At 39.5% G+C, this 20,720-nt stretch overlaps 1 protein-coding gene across 1 annotated transcript in view; it reads left to right on the top strand.

Moving 5' to 3' along the window:
* The window catches only part of Akap13 (A-kinase anchoring protein 13), a 269,674-nt gene that overhangs the window by 113,505 nt on the left and 135,449 nt on the right, over window positions 1-20,720 (top strand). The window contains exons 6-7 of the mRNA XM_026784275.1: window positions 12,253-12,445; window positions 17,104-20,137. Coding sequence (XP_026640076.1) covers window positions 12,253-12,445; window positions 17,104-20,137 — 3,227 coding nt within the window. The remainder of the gene's footprint in view (window positions 1-12,252; window positions 12,446-17,103; window positions 20,138-20,720) is intronic.

The raw sequence follows: 20,720 nt of genomic DNA, 5'->3' as shown, positions 1-20,720 counted from the left end.
GGAGGCAGAGGCAGGCGGATCTCTGGGAGTTCGAGTCCAGCCTGGTCTACAAGAGCTAGTTCCAGGACAGGCTCCAAAACCACAGAGAAACCCTGTCTCGAAAAACCAAAATAAAAAAAAAAATGTGCAGTCTTCCTCCTTGATGCAGTATCACAGGTTGTTTTAAATGATGTGCAGTCTTCCTCCTTGATGCAGTATCACAGGTTGTTTTAAATGATGTGCATTGCCTCTGTCTTTAGAAGAATTTTTTTTAAGATTGTCAACTCTCGAGTGTTGACATAAAGTGCTGAGATATTTTAATTGCTAGTAAGCGCCAGTTTATTTATCTTCATAAGCTTTATCTGATTTCTGGTATTGGTTTAACAAATAGTTAATTACTTGCTGAATGCCTGTGTTGCACTGGAATCCATAGTTAGTACATTGCAGATACTATTTGGCCTTTCAAGGATCTTTCTGGAGAAAATGTATTTGTGATTTGTGGGTGAAAAATGGGTGCTCACAGAACTAAAATAACTACTGAAGAATACATAGAAAGTGGTTTTACACAGACATCAGTGGAAGTACATTCTTTCCTGTATAGAAATTTGACAGGGAGAGACTGCTAGGATGCAGGATTAAATAGTGCTTAACTATAGAAGGGTCGTCTGCTTTCCATTTAGCCCCGCCTCTGTATGGAGAACACAAGATTCTCATTGTTGCAACGTTACAGTTAGAGAACTCATTAGGATTGTTAAAGTATAATTGGTTACACTTGTGCTAGTGTCTTCCTTTTGAGTCTCATAAAAGCCTGGTGAATGGGTAGAATAAATACTAGTATCCCCATAGTTTGGAAACTGAGGTAAAGGAAATGAAGTGCTTTGCCCATAGTCACAGGCCCATAAAGTAACAAATAAGCGTAGCCCAAAGTGTCCTGATGACATTTGTAAATGTGGAGGACACAGACTGAGACCTTTATAAGTACCAGGTTCTCAATCACAGGCTATTTTAGTAGGCAATATTAGCCCTTCTCAGAGGGTTTATGCTTGGAAGTTTTTGAGTCCTACTTTTGAGACAACTTAAACATGAAACCCAAGTCCAGGGCATATTGAATAACTATGTGTACCCATCGCACAATAGAACCAAGGACTATTGCACAAGATGTTCTGTCAACACTGTGATTGCCTTTGGGGGTCCTCTTAAAGACTTGATAAGTGGATTCCATTAGCTTAGCTATTACAAAACAAGTTTGGGGCCTGTGCATTTGCTGGAGAGGTGGTGGAAAGACGGAATAGATGTGTAAACGTAGCTCTAAAATAATGGCCAGAGAGAAGAATCTGGAACAGCCTGACTCCCGTCTATCTTGCTTGTTATTCGTCTGGTTCCTTATTCAGTATGTGATCTGAGTTTTCATATTTTGTAAAGATGAAATCGTAGAACTGGTTGTTAGAAGTTAGAGATGGGGAGGGCACTAATACTTATCAGGTGCAAGTAGCCACCTTGTCTTGTGCACACTGCTACTTTGGAGCTTTTCATGGCTTCTCATTTAAAATACCTCAGCAAATATGAGGTGTAGTTCTTGGAGTATCTAAGTAGCTTGCCCCAGGCTATATCACAATCCTGACTTTGGCCAAAAAAAGCATATTTGGTAGCAATATCAGGTTTGTAATTGGCAATGTGTTGGAAAATTGAAAAGTACATGTCTTTTCTGAAAATGATAAACTTTGTTCGACAACAATTCCAGTTACCGTATACTGTGTTTGTACTAGGCATTTTTCAGAAAAACTTCTCCTCTCTGCAACCATGGGGAATGAGGACGTTCTTTCTCTCACTTACAGAGAAACGGTTAACATCAAAAATGGGTAGTTGGGTAGTAGAGCTAGGGTTTGTACTGCTCCAGAAGTTGTTTTCACATTGCTGTAAGCATCATATAAAAAAATAGGTAGGTATTAGAAGCTAGTTAGACTCCTAAGGCCTTTCCTAGCATCTTTTACTTAAATCCTTCTTCTCTGCTATTGATGTCAAGTGATCTGAACAGGTATTCATTCTCTGTGGCCAGGTAATGTTGAGGTTAAGAGTTTCTCATCATATTTGTGGAATTGCAGAGCTTCATCTGTACTAGCAGTTTTGGTGGCAACAGCCTGTGATTTGGCCTGACTATGGGGTTTAGTAGGTACAGATCAGAAAATGAAGGATCCCTTAGAGTATCTACTTTATAATTAGTATATGCTAATAAAATATTCATAAAAATAGCTGTGCTGAATAACAATTTTTCAAAAAAATATGTGGCCCAAATTGGGTATCATTAGCATGGAATGGTTTTAAAAATATATAATCCTATACACTTACTGCAGTTTAGTGATTGCACATTTGACGGCCTGTCCTTACAGTGGAAGGACTTCTCCGTATCATCATGTATTAGATTGTCCTTCAGTTTAACTTGTGTGTACTTTTTCATGTCACATCAATAATATCTATAGTTAGTTGGATTATAAACAATCAAGTCAGAAAAGTTTTTAGCAACATGTTTTCTTGAAAGCATTTGCATTAACACCCTTTATTAAACCAATCACAAAACTGTTTTCACTGCCTAAATTGACTGTCATTGTATAAAAAATTGTTTTGGCAAGGTTTTGTCTAAATGTTTAGTGTCCACAGGTGCAGAAAAGGATTTATATTCGTTAAGTACTTTTATTGAAGTTTTGTTTTGATATTAGTTAGTGAAATTAACTTTTTGTCCAGACACATTTTCCTCATGTTTTATTTTTCGATTGAGGATGATTTATCCTAGTTCACATTTTCTTTTCTATAAAATTTGGAGATGGCAGTATTGTTATTCTGCTTTTAATTTTTTCTGTAAGTCATGAATGATTTATAAATAGAATGTTCTTTTAAAAGGCAGATGACTAAAGTAGGATGAGATAATTATAATTTAGACATTTTTATTGGTTTCATTTTGTCTTAATTTTATTTATGTAACGTATTTATTGTATTTGTGTATGCATTGCTGTGTGTTGGTGAACACTTCAAGGCCAGAACTTGGTTTCTGGTACCCTTCTTTATCGCTCTCCATCTTATTTTTTGAAACGGCCTCTCAGTGAACCAGGAATGCCCAGTTGCTAGATGGGCTCCCCAGTGAGATTCTAGGATCCACCTGATCTAGACCCCTCAGCTCTGCAGTTATTGGCTTATGCCCCCACCTCTGGCTTTGTATGTTGGTGCTGGAGATATGAGCACATTTGTTTATGTTTGCATACCAGGCACTTTATGCTTTGGGCCTGTTCCCTAGCGCACTCCAGCTTTTTAAATGTTAATAAATGCTATTTTAAAAATTTATAAAGATCTAATGTTTGTAGTTACCTTCAAGTTTTCATAAACATTTGGGTCAAGAAAGATAAAATGTTCTTCCTACATTTTCTAGTGCCAGTCCATTTCCTCCATACTGATACTATAAAGCTAGCTGTCTTGTCCATATGAAAATTATTAGTAGTTCTGCAATTAATGACAAGTTTTTATAGTCACAAATTGTAGCATTCTACTATTATATTAAATGTCAATGTTATCCGTAGCCAGTAGAACTCTGTATTAAAAAGCATATAAGAGGTTTTTACTTTATATTATCTAGAAAGTACTTGGAGAATGCTTACCTCCTGTATCAGAAGAGCAGCTTCATGAGTGGATGGTGTAACCTCCACATTCATTTGATCACTGACCACATAAACTTCCAGTAGACTGCTGTGGGATGGTCTTTCTGTACATTATGAGTATGTTTTGCTTTGGCCTATGGCAAGGCAGGATAGAGCCAGGTGGGAAATTCAAACAGAGATACAGGAGAAGGGAGGAGTCTGGGAGATGCCAGCCAGCCACCAAGGAAGCAAGACATGTAGCAAATGAGGTAACAAGCCACGAACCACGTGGCAAAGCATAGAGAAGAAAAATGGGTTAGTTTAAATGTAAGAGCTAGTTAGTAATAAGCCTGAGCCAATGGGCCAAGCATTTCTAAGTAATTTTAAGCCTCTGAGTGGTTATTCGGGATTGGTATGCAGGAGAGAAACCTCCAATTACAATATTGCTTTTCTTGATTATCCACTTTTCTTATTGTTTTATGGTTATACATACCATGAAACTGTGACACTGTCTCTTGAAATAGTAAAAGTCCCCCACCCTTTGGATTTGGAATGAGGGTCATTTATAGTGGTAAGTGTTTGAGGGTCATTGCCTGACAACCACCTTAAGAAGATCTCTGTGCTTACTAGTATTATTACATGATCAGCATCTGATAGCTCTCAGAGACCTCCTTCTGATTTTTTTCCTTAGGAATTGTACCAGTCCCAATGATACACCACATTTTACTTTGTAGTTTGGGGCTTACAAACACTGAGCTAACTAACACTTGACATTCTTGTTCATTTGGGCTTTGAAGTGAACTTAGTGTTCTGTCCTTATAGAGATAAAATTGAAGTGCAGAGAAAATAGTTCCAAGATCACACAAGTGGTTCTATTGGAGTAAAGAAGCCAAACTAAGACTGTCTTTTTCTAGTTATGGCCTAATTACTCATCTGTAAATTTTCCCTTTTCCTAATTATTTAAGAAGAAAATGTTTATAGCATGGTACCGATGATAGATGGCACTGCTAAATTTGTGTCTTCTTGGCTTTTCTTTTCCTTTGTACTTCTTCTGTGATGGTTATTTAGAGGAGAAATACAGTTCTGTCTCCTGCTATATAGTCTGAATAGGGTTTTGGACTCATATATTGATCCTCTGTGCAGTGTTCATTGAAGGTGAGACATACCGGACAGCCCTCAAGTCTGAGAGGGCCCACTGGGAAGAGATGAAGGCAGTTCTTATGACCAGAACTAGTTATAAAAGTAAACCTGACCCAAGGTCATTGTTTGGCTTTTGGCTAGTAATAATGATCCCTGCTTCCATATATATATTTTGGAATGCGGTGTCATCCACCATGAGATGACAGCCAAGGAGAGTTTTCCTAGATCCAATGCTTTTACCTTAACTTTTGGCCTCTAAACGAAACTAACAAGCCTCTTTTATTTATACGTATCCAGTGTTTCATTATAGTAATGAAAATAGACCAATACATCCCATACCTCCACCCCTCAAAATAGGAAGAAGAGGAAAGCCAGTGAAATTCCTAGTGAATCTGCACATACGTGGATATTTATCTGACGATATCTAGCTAAGAAGAAAGCTCCATTTTGAACAGAATAACTTTTTTCCCCTTGGTCTACTTGTTCCTCTTCTGGAATTTAGACTCTGCAGCTCCATTTCAGTGGAGTTGTGGTTGACTTTGTAAACTCCACTGAGGTTTGGCAATGTTACAGTGTTGTGGTTTCATGTAAGATATTGCAGTAGCTCTCAAATAAGGAACCAGATGTTGCAGTTTCTTGTCCAAAGTAGGCTGGGGCAGAACACCCCATTTCCGAGGGTTGGCCTGAGTGTTTTTGTCTTTTCTTAAAGCGATAGTATGAGTCCAGAACCGAAATAGGATGGGCTTGAGATATTCATGGTGCTTGAGCAGACAAGTGTAAGTATCAGGTTTTAAGCTGTTATAGTATTCACTTCACTGGTGTTTTTTTTACTAGGTTTTTATTGTAATTGAACAAGTAGCTTTGGACTTCCCCTGAATGACTAGTGTTTCTAAGTCTGAAAAAGTGTTTTTCTTTGTAGTTTCTTGGGAGCTTTCATGTATATTAGCATTAAGCCTGATTTTTTTTTTTTTGAAGTTGTAAGGTGAGAGAGTAGAGAGATAAATTATTGACTATTGTGTGTAGCAGCTAGGTTACTCAGAATTAGTTGAAGTCTACTGTAGGCATATTGGATTTTGTGGAACTGCATATGTAAACTCTTGAGTTTGGTGCTAATTATAGTCTCAATTTGGATGCTATAACCCTATCTCTAGAGAATGACTTCTAATTTATATTATTTTGCAATTTAAAAATGTGTTGTGGATCCTGTAAAATTAATAAAAACAAATACCTAATATGCCTGATGAACTTCTGTTACGTTACATCTTTGTGTGTGTGTGTGTGTGTGTGTGTGTGTGTGTGTGTGTGTGTGTGTGTGTGTGTGTGCGCGCGTGCAGTTTGGATGTTGCTATAATTTGAAGCTACTACAGAGGTAGATAATGTGGGGAAGTTAAAAAGAGGCACACAGTTTTAGAATTGAGTCTGTATAGAACTTATGATTTTTTTATTTATTAGCTGGGTGTTCTGGAGGCAAGTTACCTCTCAAATCTAAATTTCCTTACACGCAAAATGCAAATACAGTGATTCTAGCCCCAGAGGATTAAAGGTGGCTAGTGATATCTGGGTTCTGACTAAGCACCTAATATTGTTTGTTAGTGTCATCCTTTGTTTTTTTCTTTTGTCTGCTGTCTGAATGTTTTGTCACCATCACTAAGAATAAAGTCCTAGTTCCCACCAGGACTCACGCTGCTCTCACACTGGGCTCTCAGACCTCCTTTCATAAACATTACCCTAATCCCATTGCTCTCTGCACAACTACCCTGGCCCTGGCCTTACCGCCAAATCATTGTCCCTCAGGTTCTTACACATTCTGTGCTGGTTGCCTGAAATTATCTGTTCCATTAACTCTACTCTTTATCATTTAAGTTTGCATCTGAGAGCTTTTCCTGATGACTTATATGAGGAATCAACATTGTATCTCCCAGTAAAAGAAACTGTTTCAGTAGGACCCTTGTTTCTCTTAAGTCTTCCCTAATATATAACCAGTATCTAGACTCATAATGAATACCGAATAAATATTTTTTGAAGGTTGGAGGAAATATGTAATTTGATCTTTAAATGTCTAGAAAATGCAGTATTTTGAGGTATCTTAAGATTTGGATTTGCAAGGGGATACAAAGGAGGGAGGCTTCAGGCACAGTACATTTATAGATAATAAAATGGCATGTTCTTTGGTGTTATCTTTTCAACAAGATTTTGGAAATTTATCCATAATGGAAAAGATCAGTATGAACATGTAAAACGGATATTTATATCAAAACCTAATATATTTCCAAATACTGACCCAGCCCCATCTTAGGTTATAAGATTTATATTTCCATTTTATGGCTCATACAAAGGCAGTCGACATTTTCTATGAATATCTTCTAGAGCTTTTGTAAATACATTTTCTTTTAGGGCACATATGCTTTTGAATATGTTAAAATTTGCACATTCACAACACCTCATTTGTACTGCTTTACAATGTAATCTAAAACATTTTATGTTTAACTGTACATAAATTTCATTAATCAGCAAAAGGTATCGAATTGAGCAAATACTTTGCTGGAAATAAATAATAAATAGGCTTTGCTCTGGCTGCTATTTGCAGCTCTGTGAAACCTTGTTTATCTATATACAGAATACTGGTATTGTCACATAGAAGATTGGATGTGGTTTTTATTGTTGTCATAGAGAACTAGATAATCCTTTATAGTTGCATTGTGTTTATTGTGGATTATAATTTGCTCCCAGCATTTCATATTTGGTTCAAGGGAATCATTTCAGTAAATTGCAGAAGCCCTTAGTAACATGGCTGTTAAAGTTAAACTTTGGATGCTTTTGACATCATCATCATCATCATCATCATCATCATCATCATCATCATCATCATCATCATCATCATCACCACCAACAATAGCCAGTTGTGAACTGGGCTTTTTAAGTCCTTTGAATTCTATTCAGTTAAATTTTCCATTTTTCCCAGAGCTATGTGAAGCATCCCTTTGATGGAGTAAGTCTCTAGCCAGTACTGCGTGTGCTGTGCCACCTCATGCTGCTTATTGTCCTGCTAGTTACCACTTCCCATTATCTATTGATGTTAAATTTCATTTCCCAAATAATTCATTTTTTAGAGTTTTTACTTGTAATAAATTGGAAAGAAAAAAAGCTGTGATTCTCTATCATGAATAGAGAGATTATCTTCCTTTTCACTTAATCTGCTGTACAGTGCTGTTATTAGGGAGAATAATGTTACATGTTGCTTCAAAAGTAGCAGGTTAGGACAGATAAAAGTCACACTAGTTGCTGGGAATTGAACTCAGGACCTCTGGAAAAGCAACCATGCCGGCATAACACTCTATGCATAATAAATAATTTTTTTTAAAAAAGTTACCCTAGTTTATAAAAAAATGAATTGTTTCTTTATTGTTACCTAATTTATTGGTCTAATTGACAGATAAGGCAAATGCATTTCAATAGTAGTTTTACATTCTGTAAAACTTAAGGCAAAGCAGTGGACTTTCTAAAGATGTATTAGGTTCCTACAGGCTTGTTGATTTGTTTATGGGTTTTTGTCTTGAACTTCAGTAACCTAGTATATTGCCAAGTGAACTTCCTGACTGAAAGTTGAACATCCTATCAGACTAATAAAATTTTCTTTTTCAAGTGGAAAAAGTAGCTTATAGACTAACAACTTTATTGTAACTTAAATTTACTGATTTAATTAACAAATTGCTTACAGAATTGTAGACTCTTTACACGGAAGTTTATTGATTGGGTGATTTTAATGTTCAGTATAGTGATGTTAACAAATTCATGTTTAGATTTATTATCATTAAAAGTGAATTTCAGCATGACTAAAAGAGGCTGTATATTTATTCCTCCATAAATAGGACATTTAAATTAGCAAACAGGTGCTTGCTGTTTGATTTTGTTTTGGGTTTTTATTACACGAGAAAACTAAACATCTTAAAGACTAGTCTGCCTGCCTTGTTCTCTGTCTGTGCTTGCAGTTGGACTTCCTTGGTCTGTTTTATATCATCATTTTGAAATTGTTTTACCATTTATGTTTTTCTTCTCAAGCTTTATGTTATTTTTATAAGTATTTCTCTAACCCATAGTTTGATTTTGGCCAGCAGTGCTGATGTTCTTCCCAGTGATGGATGACATGGCAGTGTAATGATAGCATCTGTCAAAGACTGAGCCCAAGTGTGGCTCAGCTACTTAGTTGTGGGTTAAGTTAGTCAGTTGCTTAAAACTTAGAGCTTCAACAGTCTGCACTGTATATATATATAACTATTGGGATAGTTATAATCGCCATGAACAGCTAAGAGTGTAAATGGGAGCACACGTGTGCCTAGTTTAATGTCTGATATTTGTTAAGCAACTAATAAGTGTTAGGAATAGAGGAAAATGGTAGTGTGTATCCTGTGTGTCTCTGCCCCTCATCTTCCCTTCCATCCTTTGTGGAAGTAGAAACTAGTATTTTGTTAGTACTGTGTGTGTGTGTTTATATTTGTATGTGCTCATCTTTCTTAGTATATCTTTAATTTTTAAATTAACTTGATAAGAAAGCTATTGTTCCCATTTCTTTTGATTTTAAAGGTATTTCAAAAATAAATTCATAAAATGATCTAGATATAATTATAATACTTTAAAGCATATTTCAGTAATTTCCCCACCCACTTCTCTTTTTTCCTACTTTTCTGGCACTCCACCCCCATCCTCACAGACTTTTTTTCTTATAACACTTGAAAAACCTCTCGAATATCGAACCCAAATCACTCATCATAGACCAGACACAGCATAAATGAAATTCTGCCCAAATGTCAACACTACACGTGTTCCTCTAACTGCCCCGTGGCTGTATAGGACAGTGGAAACAGGATACTAGAAGATACATGGGCTTTGTTCTCAGGTGAGGTTACTAGACCACATAGTCTTGCTGAACTCAGAAGACTGTTTTCTAAAGCCATGCTAGAAACCACACGCAATTTGGGGCTCACAAGAATGTTGAAAACAGTCATATAAATCACCTTTGACAGGGAGATTGAAAGTTAGAAGTCTGTTTCAGAATCTGTTTAAATGTGACAATTTAAGACACTATTGCCTTCAATGAAATAATATCTATACTGCATAAATGCAAGCTAATAATAAAATGCCTTAATCATAGTGGTAGTTTTCTCACCATGATCTCAAAGGGAGATGGAGGTAGAGGAAGTGGTAGAGATCTCTTAAACCTTCCTGTACTGTTTTAGTTCCTTCGTCTGCAGGCCTCCATTTCACTGGTTTCTAAAAGGGTCTTAACCAGGGCACCCTAACTCACCAGCTAAAAGAAACAGAATCCCTCTTGAGTATTGTAGGTATGCTTTTGTGTACTGCCAGGCTTGGTTTGGTTACAGTAAAATCATTATGTAGTTTCCAAAGTAAACTTTAGGTAGTCACTAGGCAGAAGTTAAAGCTAAGGGACAACTTAATTTCTAATGGTAGATACAGGAAAGGCTTCTACTCAAGACAGTGCTGAGAAGGAGAGTGAACAAAGCAGGAAAGGTGTGCTGACGACATGTAGACAGTCTATGCTCTTGAGAACAGGAGAATGTGTGGGTGGACCCTAGCAAAGGCCGCAGTGGGGAGAAACAGGCAACACCAGCTTGTACTTCCCTGTGTTAAGCCATTCATGTTCCTTTTATCCATTTCTTTTTTTCCGTGTTGATTCTTTTTTAATATTTTTTACTCTCTCCCCTCCTCCTATTCATTTTATCCATTTCTTGAACTAGTGTTTGAATTATCATATCCCTGTGTACATATTATAGAGCTAAGATCCAGAGAAGTTAAGACACTTTATAAAATGATGTAGCCAAGAAATTCAGTACTTGGCTTTGAGTCCAGAAATATCAACTCTGCATTATATACATTGTATCTTTCTGACAAGAAAGACATAATGGGGAGGATTAGGGCTGCCAAAATATACATCCCAGAACAGAAGAGGCTCCTTAACTTGAAGAAGTGTGTGCCAAAACAGATTGAGTAAGAATATGAAATTGGGTGATATGCTGTATGCTTCCTCCCTGTTTATCTTAAATGCTTAAATACCTTGATCCAGCATAAAACCAGTGTACCTGATGCTTTGCAAGCAAACACGGACACGGACAACCTTGTGAAGACAGTAAAGTTAGAAGTGTCGTATGTAGTGACATTTCATTGTTATTTTAATAAATAAAGCTTGTCTGAAGATCGGAGAGTAAAACGGCCCCACTGGTCAGCCTTTCAGACCAGGCAGTGATGACACACACCTTTAATCCCAGTAGCCACGTTAATTTGCCATAGAAACCAGGCGGTAGTGGTGCACGCCTTTAATCCCAGCCCTAGAAAGGAAGGAATATAAAACAGGAAAAGACAGCTGTCAGACACAGTCTCCTAAGATTCCTGGAGGCAGGATCGCCATTTCATACTGAGGTAGAAGTAAAAGCCAGTGGCTGGTTGTTTTGCTCTTTTTACCTTCAGGTTGAATCCCAATATCATTTTTTGGGTTTTTATTAATCTTGCAACAACTGTGAACTTTATAGAAGAAACCCACTTGTCTTGAACAATTAGAGGACAGCTAAACACTGAGAGAGAACTTGTTCCTTTTTGTGTTCACTGGTTTTAAAATGTTTTCAAGTAAACCTGCTCTCCTCATTAAATCTGTTTTCTACATTTATCAGAAAAGTATTTTATGTTTTTAGTCTTAGGCCAGAAGTTGTTCATGTTTGTACTCATCAGGTTTATTCGTATACAGCTTATGTTCATAATATCACTTAGCAAAGTCGCGTTTTATCTTTAGAATTTTGGTGTTTTATGTGTTTGGTGCTAGGGATCAAACCCAGGATTTTACAGAAGAATCAAACCCAGGTGTTCTACCACTGAGCCACATAACCAGCTTTTGGTTTCTAAATTTAAAAAAAAAATAGCTTGAATTTCATAGAACTAGAGCTTCATTTAAAATGGGGTTTTATAAGTGTGATGATGAGACTAGTATATATAGCATTGTGGTTTCCCTTGTTTAGTGGACTTCAAGAATTTTGAAGGTGTCTCCTCTACCTAGTGATTCAAAGGAGTATCTTAAGGGTTTGGGGTGACCAGTTCATCCCTTCCTAATGGAACTGAAGTTTGTTAGCATATAGTGTAACCTATTTATAACCCAGTCTTAATAGACCTGGCTAGTATTGAAGATCAGGTTGAAGCCATCGTTCTGATAGTTCATTATTTGATTATTAGCATGATATTAACTATTTAAAGATTCTGGACTTCCCTGTCTTTATCAAAAGAACATCCTTAAAGGCAATTTTGTTAAGCCATTTCTGTTCTCTTGCAAAGAGGAAAAGAGGATAGAGATATTTGTCCTGTCATATGCTTGAATCATCAAAGCTGCATAAACCAATCATTTTCTGCTCTGAAGGCTCAGAGAGCAGTCAGAACTATTATATCATACTTAGAATACTAAATCTATGCCTGGTAGTAGATTTTGTATATTAATGAGATTGCTTACTTGCAGGGAAAATGCTGGTGAACCAGATTCCTGGAGTAGTTTATCCTATGAAATCCCTTATGGAGACTGTTCAGTGAGGCACCATCGAGAACTGGACGTCTACACATTGACATCTGAATCTGGATCACATCATGAACCCCATGGAGATAGCTGTACTGGACATATTTTTAAACTGATGAATATCCAACAGCAGCTAATGGTAAGGGAAAGTTTTCATTTTAGTTACTTGTCTGCCTATCCCCCTCCCGCCGTGAGTCTTGCTATAATTAGAATTTAAATTTATAAAGGATTATTAGTATTCAGTGTTGCTGTGCTAGTTAGTATTTTGTCACCTTAACACAAACTAGAGCCATTTTGGAAGAGGGAACCTCAGTTGAGAAACACCTGCATCAGACCACAAGGGCTCGGTCCCTGGGTGGATAGTCTGGGGTTGTATATGAACGCTAAGCAAGCTGTGGAACTCAAGTCAGTAAACAGGGTTTCTCCATAGTCAGCTCCTGCCTCCACTTCCTGTTAGATTTTCTGCCCTTATATCCTGCAGCAATGGACTATGCCTAGAGTTCTTTCCTTCCCAAGTTAGATTTGGTCATGGTGTTTAAAACAGCAATAGAAAACAAACTAAGACAGTTGCCACTTAAGATCCAGAACTGACATTTGGTTTGTAGTAGCAGAGGACTGAGATTTAATTCTTTTATTTTTTTTTTTAACTTATCGAAGACTTTGTTTCCTTGTGTCCTACATCCCCACTTGCTCTTTTAATTTTTTTCGCCTCCTCTTCCACAGTTTCCTGAGGTCTGAGGGAAAGGGAATTGGTGGAGACATGCCATTTAGAACTGAGTTGTTGCATGGTCTTAAACGCTCTGCACTTTTCTCTGTATTTGTTCCCACCTTCTGCAGGAGGAAGTTTCTCTGATGATGGCTAAGCAAGATACTACTCTACGAGTGTAGCGTTAGTGTTGTTAGGCGTCATTTTATCGCTCCGTTCCTGTAGCAGAACAGGAGTATTTGGTTTTCCTCTGGGTCCACCTGAGCACTGTGTGGCATAGATTCCATCTCACGAATAGGCCTACATGCACTCAGATAGTAGTTAGTTGCTCCCACAACTTTTACGCCACTACCGTATATCTTGCAGACAGGTCACCATTATAGATTGAAGGACTGTGTATGAACTCAAAGACACAGTAGTGGCGTACACAGGGACTGCACAGACCTAAACCAGACGGGATCCCAGCACCAAAAGGGAAAATGGACTCAAGTCTTCCTCCCTGACCCAAAAGCTATCTCCAGTCAATAACTGCTCATAAAGGAAAAAATTGTTTTTTTCAGATAGAGTCTCACTGGGTTTATATCCACACTTAAGAACAGGCCTCATGCCCAGCAGTAGGTTACCAACACAAAACAAACAATGTTTGTGTGCAAATGTTTATGTCCCTGCATCTTATGTTTCCAGGGCTTTTTACTTTGGCTCTTTTTTTTCTGTTTGTTTGTTTGTTTTGCCCTATTCCATTTTTTTTTGTTTTTATTCTATTTTGTTTTATATATTTTGTTTTAGGTGCCTGTTTGTCTTCTAATGAAAGAGAGAATAAAAGTGTGTGGATTTGGGGAGTTGGAGGAGGGAAACCGTGATTAGAATATATTATATGAAAGAATATTTCCAGTGTGTGTGTGTGTGTGTGTGTGTGTGTGTGTGTGTGTGCATTTGCGTGCACTTGTGCATGTATGTGTGTCCACCGTTTTTACTGGGCTTGTGTATGGAGCTCAGAAGACAACTTTTATGATTCTGGGTTTAGGGGAATCAAGCTCAGGCTCTCAGGCTTGCATGGCAAGTGCTTTTACTCTCTGAGCCATCTTGCTGGCCCACAGGGCTGGGATCTTTACATTTGAAATTCTTCCCAAATTTCTAAAAGATACTCATAGTCACTACAGATGTGTACATGTGTAGCAAGCAGAACAAATTCTTTTTTAATGTTTCAGAATTATAGGAGGCCATAGTGTCTAGATTATTGCTAAAGACCAAGAAGGGAATTGACTCCTTAGGAAAACCCTTTCACCACTGTTCAGGGAATGATGATAGAGCTGCCATGTTTAAATGAATAGTTGACAGTTACAAAGGTCATCAGAAAAATAAGGATTTTATAATCCACTCAAGCACTGAAGATAAAATGGTTGCCAGACATAAAATCATTACAGACTCCTTGGTAGCATTTATTGTGGGTAATATAGACGTCATATGGCTGCATCTCTCTGCATTTGAGAAGCTAACTTTAGATAATTTTTCCACCCAGTTTATTTCAAATCTGATTTGATTTGGAAACAGCTTGATAATAATTCTATTTAAGGTCATCTAGGGCCAGCTTGATGCCAGAGGCTTCTTTGGCAACAACATTATTTCTGAAACAAGCAAGCCAAAAAAAATCTACACTAGGATTATATGAAATGGTTTATCCTGCTTTTCTCTTTTTGGAATATTTTTTTATTTTTATGTGTGTCTGTGCAACTTGTACATGCAGTATGTATGCGTGTGTATCATGTGCATGTAGTGTGTTTGACTTGCATCCTGTGCCTGCATTTTATATATCTGTGCACCATATACATGAAGCGTATATGTCTGTACCATGTGCATGCAGTGTGTATGTATGTCTGTGTACCGTGTGCATGCAGTGTATATGTGCTTCATGTGCATAAAGTGTGTATGTCTGCACCATGTGAATGCAGTACTCTCAGAGGTCAGAAGAAGGCATTGTATATCCTGGCACTGGAGTCCTGAGAATAGAACCCACGTCCTTTGGAAGAGCAGCCAATGTTCTGAATCACTGAGCCATTTTGCCAGCCTTCTGCCTTTCTGAATGATATTTATTTCCAGCCTACCATTTTCCTTTGAATAGACTATTCCAAAATTACTTTTTCCTCTTTTGAACTCTTACTTAACAGGTGGTCCTCTAATTAAGAAAACTCAGCTTTTGTACATTTCAATGTTACTTTGACCATTCTTTAGACAGCACTGCCCACTTGTTTCTTTAGTCTACAGTGTTCACCTTTCATCGGGGCATTGATTTGCTGCCCTAACTTTTAAGTGAAGGTTCCCAGGCTAGTATTGAATACTCTTGAGGAATGCAGCATACACGTGTTTAGTGGAAAGTCTGGCTTGGGTATACTCTAATAAAAAGACGCCAGCAAGGATCACACGTTTTACTCTTACCTGCAAACTTCATAGTAGCTTTAATAAGAAGGAACAGTCTGATGATCTAGACTCAGGATATTTACAGATTAAACATAAGTGAGACATGATAGGAAGTGTCTATAAAATTATTTCAATAACAAATAATAAATGGAGAACAGATTTTTAAATAATTATGTATCAAATAAATATTACTGTAATAGTTGCTGAATCTTGATATTATAAACTCATTAAAGGTTCAGCTCTATTTATTTGTCTTTATTTTCCTAAGCCTTATTTGCATATCTATGATATTTTTATATTTATCTTTAAGATTATTATTAGTGGGGGGGGGGTCGCGTGTCAGAGAGTAGGTGTAAGTAAGTGCAGATGCACATGGAGGCCAGAGGGGGCTTTTGAATTCCCTCGAACTGTAGTTAGGAGTGGTTGCAGGCTGCTGGATGTAGGTAGGTGCTGGGAATAGAAGAATAGAAGTCTCAGGCCCGCTGCAAGAATGACATGCACTCTTCAACACTGAGCCATCTCCCCAGTCCCCTTTCTGCTTACTTTATAACTTTTGATTAACTGTAATTTTTACTTAGCTTTTCAACATTCTCTCTCTCTCTCTGTGTCTCTCTCTCCCTCCCTCTTCTTCTCCCTCCCTCCCTCCCTCCCTTCCCCCTCTCTCTGTCTCTCTGTCTCTCTCTCTCTCTCTCTCTCTCTCACACACACACACACACACACACACACACACACAGTTCATGGTTTATATAACAGTGCTGTGTTCTTTCTGTCAAATTGATGAATTGTGATTGTTTTACCCATTTCTTTCATATTTTTTGTATTTGTTTATATAATAATATCAAAAAACTCTTCAGCTATGCATGGTAATGTGAGCCTATAAGCCCAGTAGTCAGGAGGCAGAGACAGGGGATTAAGTGGTTATGTAGCCAGCCTGTCCACATAGCAAGTTTCTCTTACATAGTGTGGCCTTATGTTAGAAAACAAATAAAACAAAATTACTCACAAATTTTAAGGTGGCAAAAACTATTTTTTGATAAGAGTTTTAATACCCTCCAACACATAGGACCCTTGGCAATAGTTGGTAGTATACACTATCTTTTATTTAACATTTAGTATGGATACAACAAAAACCACTTTTTATCAAACTGATACATAGTACTCCTAATTCTGAACCTACTTAGTTTAGGTATGTTGGGTTGAGCATATTTCAAGGATATAGTTCAAGAATGAGTATTTTGATTGAAAGAGTTTTAAAACTGGTTAGGCTTTGATTTTACATTAATATTTGAGGCAGGTGGAAGTAGACTTTGTTCCTGTAAAGACCTAAGGATCCTCATTGGCTTTCATTTGAAGATGTCAATTGTGCTTTTTAAAAACAAAGCTTTTGAGGTCTAATTTCAAATCTATTTTTTAATAATGGAAGTCAGTCACTGAGTATAATCTAAATAAAATGTGACATCCCCATGGATAAACAGATTGGTCAGAGGGCAGTGCAGCATTAAACTGAGAAGGATTGGAAAGACAGTTCTGTTCAACAAGACTTTGCTAGCAGGCATCAGTGACATCCTTTTCTCACGATCAGCTTTGTTTTGTTACACACACACACACCCCACACACACATTCACCTTTCTTTTCATGGTCAATTTTTTTAAAAGTATCTTTGATTTTTCTCCTAGAAAACAAACTTGAAGCAGATGGACAATCTTATGCCCTTAATGGTGACAGCACAGGATTCTTCTAGTGTGCTCAGTGCCCCAGAGACAGACGGCCAGTTCCTTTCCTGTGCACCAGAGCCTTCTGACCAGCAGCCGCTCTCTTCTGAAGAAACCAGCAGCACTCCATGTTGCCGAGGGAGTCCTGAGGGGAAGGCTGCAAGTTCCTGTGATTTGTCAAGTGTGGCTGAGGAAGAAAATGCAGTCTGTACTTATAAGAAAAATAAAGATGTGGAGAGGAAAGGGGAAGAGGAGGAGCCAGCATCTGCCATGGACACTGGGTCTGCATCTCATCAAGACAGCTGCCTTCAGAGCACACCCGACTGTGGAGTAAAAGGCTCAGAAGGCCTTCCATCCTGTGGAAACAGAACCGAAGTAACTGGAACAAAAGATTCTGTAGTGGCCACAGGTCAGCAGTCCCTGAGCAGCAGTGGCCATGTGCTGCAGGAAGCCATGGTCACTGAGCCAGGGGCATGCCAGCATTCCTCTGGAAGGGAGCTACTCGACAGTTCTTCAACAGTTGCTGGTGCCCCAGTGAATGCAGGAGAACAGGAACACAGCTTACTGAACCCAAACGGTACCATCCAGAAGAATAAGCATCAAGTAGGGGAAGTCACAAAGGAAAGATTGGAGAATTCTGATGTCAGCACAGCTGAGGTGTCTGGTGTTGAAGCTTTACATGAGCCTGTGGAGAAAGCCAATATTACAAACCATGTCATTGCCTCCAGTGTCCTGGGTGCCAACATGCTAGCTGAGTCGTCACCTGCCTTGAGTCCTGGAGAAATCCCCGCTGAGAAAACAGGAAAGGAAACACAGGAAAGAAGTTGTGAGGAGAGAACTGATGCTCTAAGTGAGCAGAGCTCTCTGGTGTCTCCACCTGCTGCAGAAGACACGTCGGGTGGACTAGCACCTGATACTCCCCTAGCAGATCTGTGCGAGACACCATCACCATTGGCATTAACCTGTTCTGGGCCAAAACCAGTTGGGATACCAAACCAGGAATCAGAATCTAACTCATGCCATGCTGCAAGCCCACACAGCCAGGAACTGCTTTGTTCTACAGGCGTGGCTGGCACATCTTGTGCCGAGTCTTCGAGTCAGCAAAACACAGTGACTCCTAGTGGTGAGCTGGTTGTACAGCACTGTTGTGGTAAGCTCAACCTCCCAGAAAGCACGGGAACGCAGCCAAAACCCTGCACCACCCTCTGCCCAGAAGACTCACAAGCTGACACAGTCACTTGTGACACTGTGAAAAATACCCAGGAGTCTGTGGGGACTTGTCCTCTCTGTGTTTTAGATGCAAAGAGCCAGGGAAAAGATTTAAAACAAGATCCAACCTTAAATGTGCTTGGGGATGTTTCACATTTGCCTTCAGTTGTCCAAACTGAAAAAGAACCAGTGCCAGACCAGGTATCGCCACCAGGCAGCAGTTTCTCTCTGGCAAGCGGTCCAGAGAGTGAATCAGTAACCAAAGATGACGCACTTTCTCTTGTCCCCTCCCAGAAAGAAAAGGGAACAGCAACTCCTCAGCTCCATAGAGCTATAGCTTGTGGAGATGGCCCAGATGAAGGAGATTCGAGTGATCCCGGGAAGCTAGGCGATGGGGCCACTGGCCTGTGTACACCCTCTGCCGTAGAGCTTCAGCCCAGCATGGGGAACGCCAGCCCTGGAGGCCTTGGTGGAGAACAGGAGGGCCCCGGGCCAGCAGCTACACCTGAAGTTCTGAGCGGTGATTCACTACAAAGTGTGGATAAAGCTGCTTTGGTCTCTGAGTCTCTACAGTCTGAAGAAGGTAGCAGTCTGGTGGTTCCAGAAAACTCAGCAACTCAGGGGCAAGATGACAAGGGCGAAGCAAGGAGGTGTTCTTCCGTTAAAGAAGACGGGAATTGTTCAGAAATGTCAAGGGAAAACCAAATAACAACACCTCCTGGGCAGGAGATAACAAGAGTTTGTGAACAACCTATGTCAGCCATCTGTGCCGGGGAGAAAGCACTGCAGCCCAGTCACTCAGCAGGCACACCCTCTGCCGGGCTGAAAACAGAAAGTAAGCATAACAAGGAAGTGGCCACACAGGTCTCCCCACTGACTGAAGGTGGGGCTGCAAAGAACCTGGTGCCACCAAAAGCAAGTCTGGCTGCAGATTCAAAGCAGAAAGTCTCGGGTGCAGAGCAGAGCGGCTCATCTCTGTTGTCAGATGCATCTGAGGCCCTTCAGCCTTCTGCTCTGGATGCTAGTGCGAGTGCTCAGATCCAAGGGGAAACGAATGCTTGTGTGGTAAGCAGAAATGTGATGGAGGATGGGCCAGTGCCTGATGCTTTATCAGCTGTTGCTGAGCCCAGAAGAAAGGCTACATCACACTGTATCAAAGACAGTCCAGTTTCAGAGTTGTTCAACGAAGAGAAGAAAATGACTCCAAGTTTGCCACAAGCTTTTCTGGGCGAAGGTGTCACTGGCTCACAGGAAGGCATAACCCCAGAGATAGTGCCACTTGATTGCAAGAGAGAAAAACTGGAAGGAACAGACCTCAGCCGTGACATGAGTAACTCCAAAGAGGCCCCAGACGATGAGGAAACAATGCAGCCTCTTGCCTTGGAGCTCCCCACAGAGATAGGACTCTCAGCTCTCAATGACAGTGTCCTCCCACAGACCTCAGTCCAGGAAAGTAATGCCACCTCTCTACTTGGAATCCAAGCTGCGAGTGTACCTAAGGGAGCTGATCCCATAGAGGAGACCGCCACTCGTATAGTAGAGGCCGTCATCAAGCAAGTCAAGGCCTCCAGCGCACTGTTGGCTAAGGGAGAAACCAGTAGTCCATCACTGCCCATCCCAGAGACTAAGCAGCTACAGCATGTTTGTACAGAGAGTACATGTACTTTCCCACCTGGGGAGACCCTGCACATGGATAATACTCATGAAGAAATCACCGGGAACTGTGTTGTTGAAACAGAGGAACCAGAGAAAATTGTTTCACCTGTGGACAAGCCTGAGCCAGCACCAGGTAAGTTTAAGCAGTTTATAAAATCAGTAGCTTCAGAGAAGCATGTTTCTGTTATGTACTAGCAAGAACGTGAATGTCGTTACTGTTTTAAGGTCTTGCTTGCTCAGTAGTGTAAGTTGCCAAGTTAATAGTCACTACTGTCAGGAAACACGTGTCATCTTGGGTTGGACAGATTTTACTTCCTGTATTATAGACTCAAAGGTTGGGGATTTTTTTTTTAGCCTACACTGTCTGTCACACTGGAGCTGTTACAGTTTCTAAATCTGGAAGACAGCACCTGGGTCTGAGATGGTGTTAATCAAGCAGTTTAGTTCTTTTCTTTAGAGCCACAGAACACAGCGCTGAAATGAATGGGCTCAGCTTACAAGTTGGAAACGCTCCTAAGTCATTGTCTGTATGTCTTGTAAGAGAATTTAAAGTCAAGCCAGTTTCGCGAGCAGCTGTTTCGAGAAGTACTCTTTTAAAATGAATATCTAAAATGGTGATATGAAGTCATTGGTTAAGTCGGGGGTGTGTACTCCCTCCTTTTCCTGCCTGAGGAACAGACCCCCCGGGTTTGCTGCTTCACTTTTGGGCAGAGTCT

This window comes from Microtus ochrogaster, chromosome 22 (genome assembly GCF_000317375.1).
Source record: "Microtus ochrogaster isolate Prairie Vole_2 chromosome 22, MicOch1.0, whole genome shotgun sequence".
In the NCBI taxonomy this organism is placed as follows: domain Eukaryota; kingdom Metazoa; phylum Chordata; class Mammalia; order Rodentia; family Cricetidae; genus Microtus; species Microtus ochrogaster.
The sequence above is the reverse complement of the archived record's forward strand: the minus strand, read 5'-3'. Positions and strand labels throughout refer to the sequence as shown.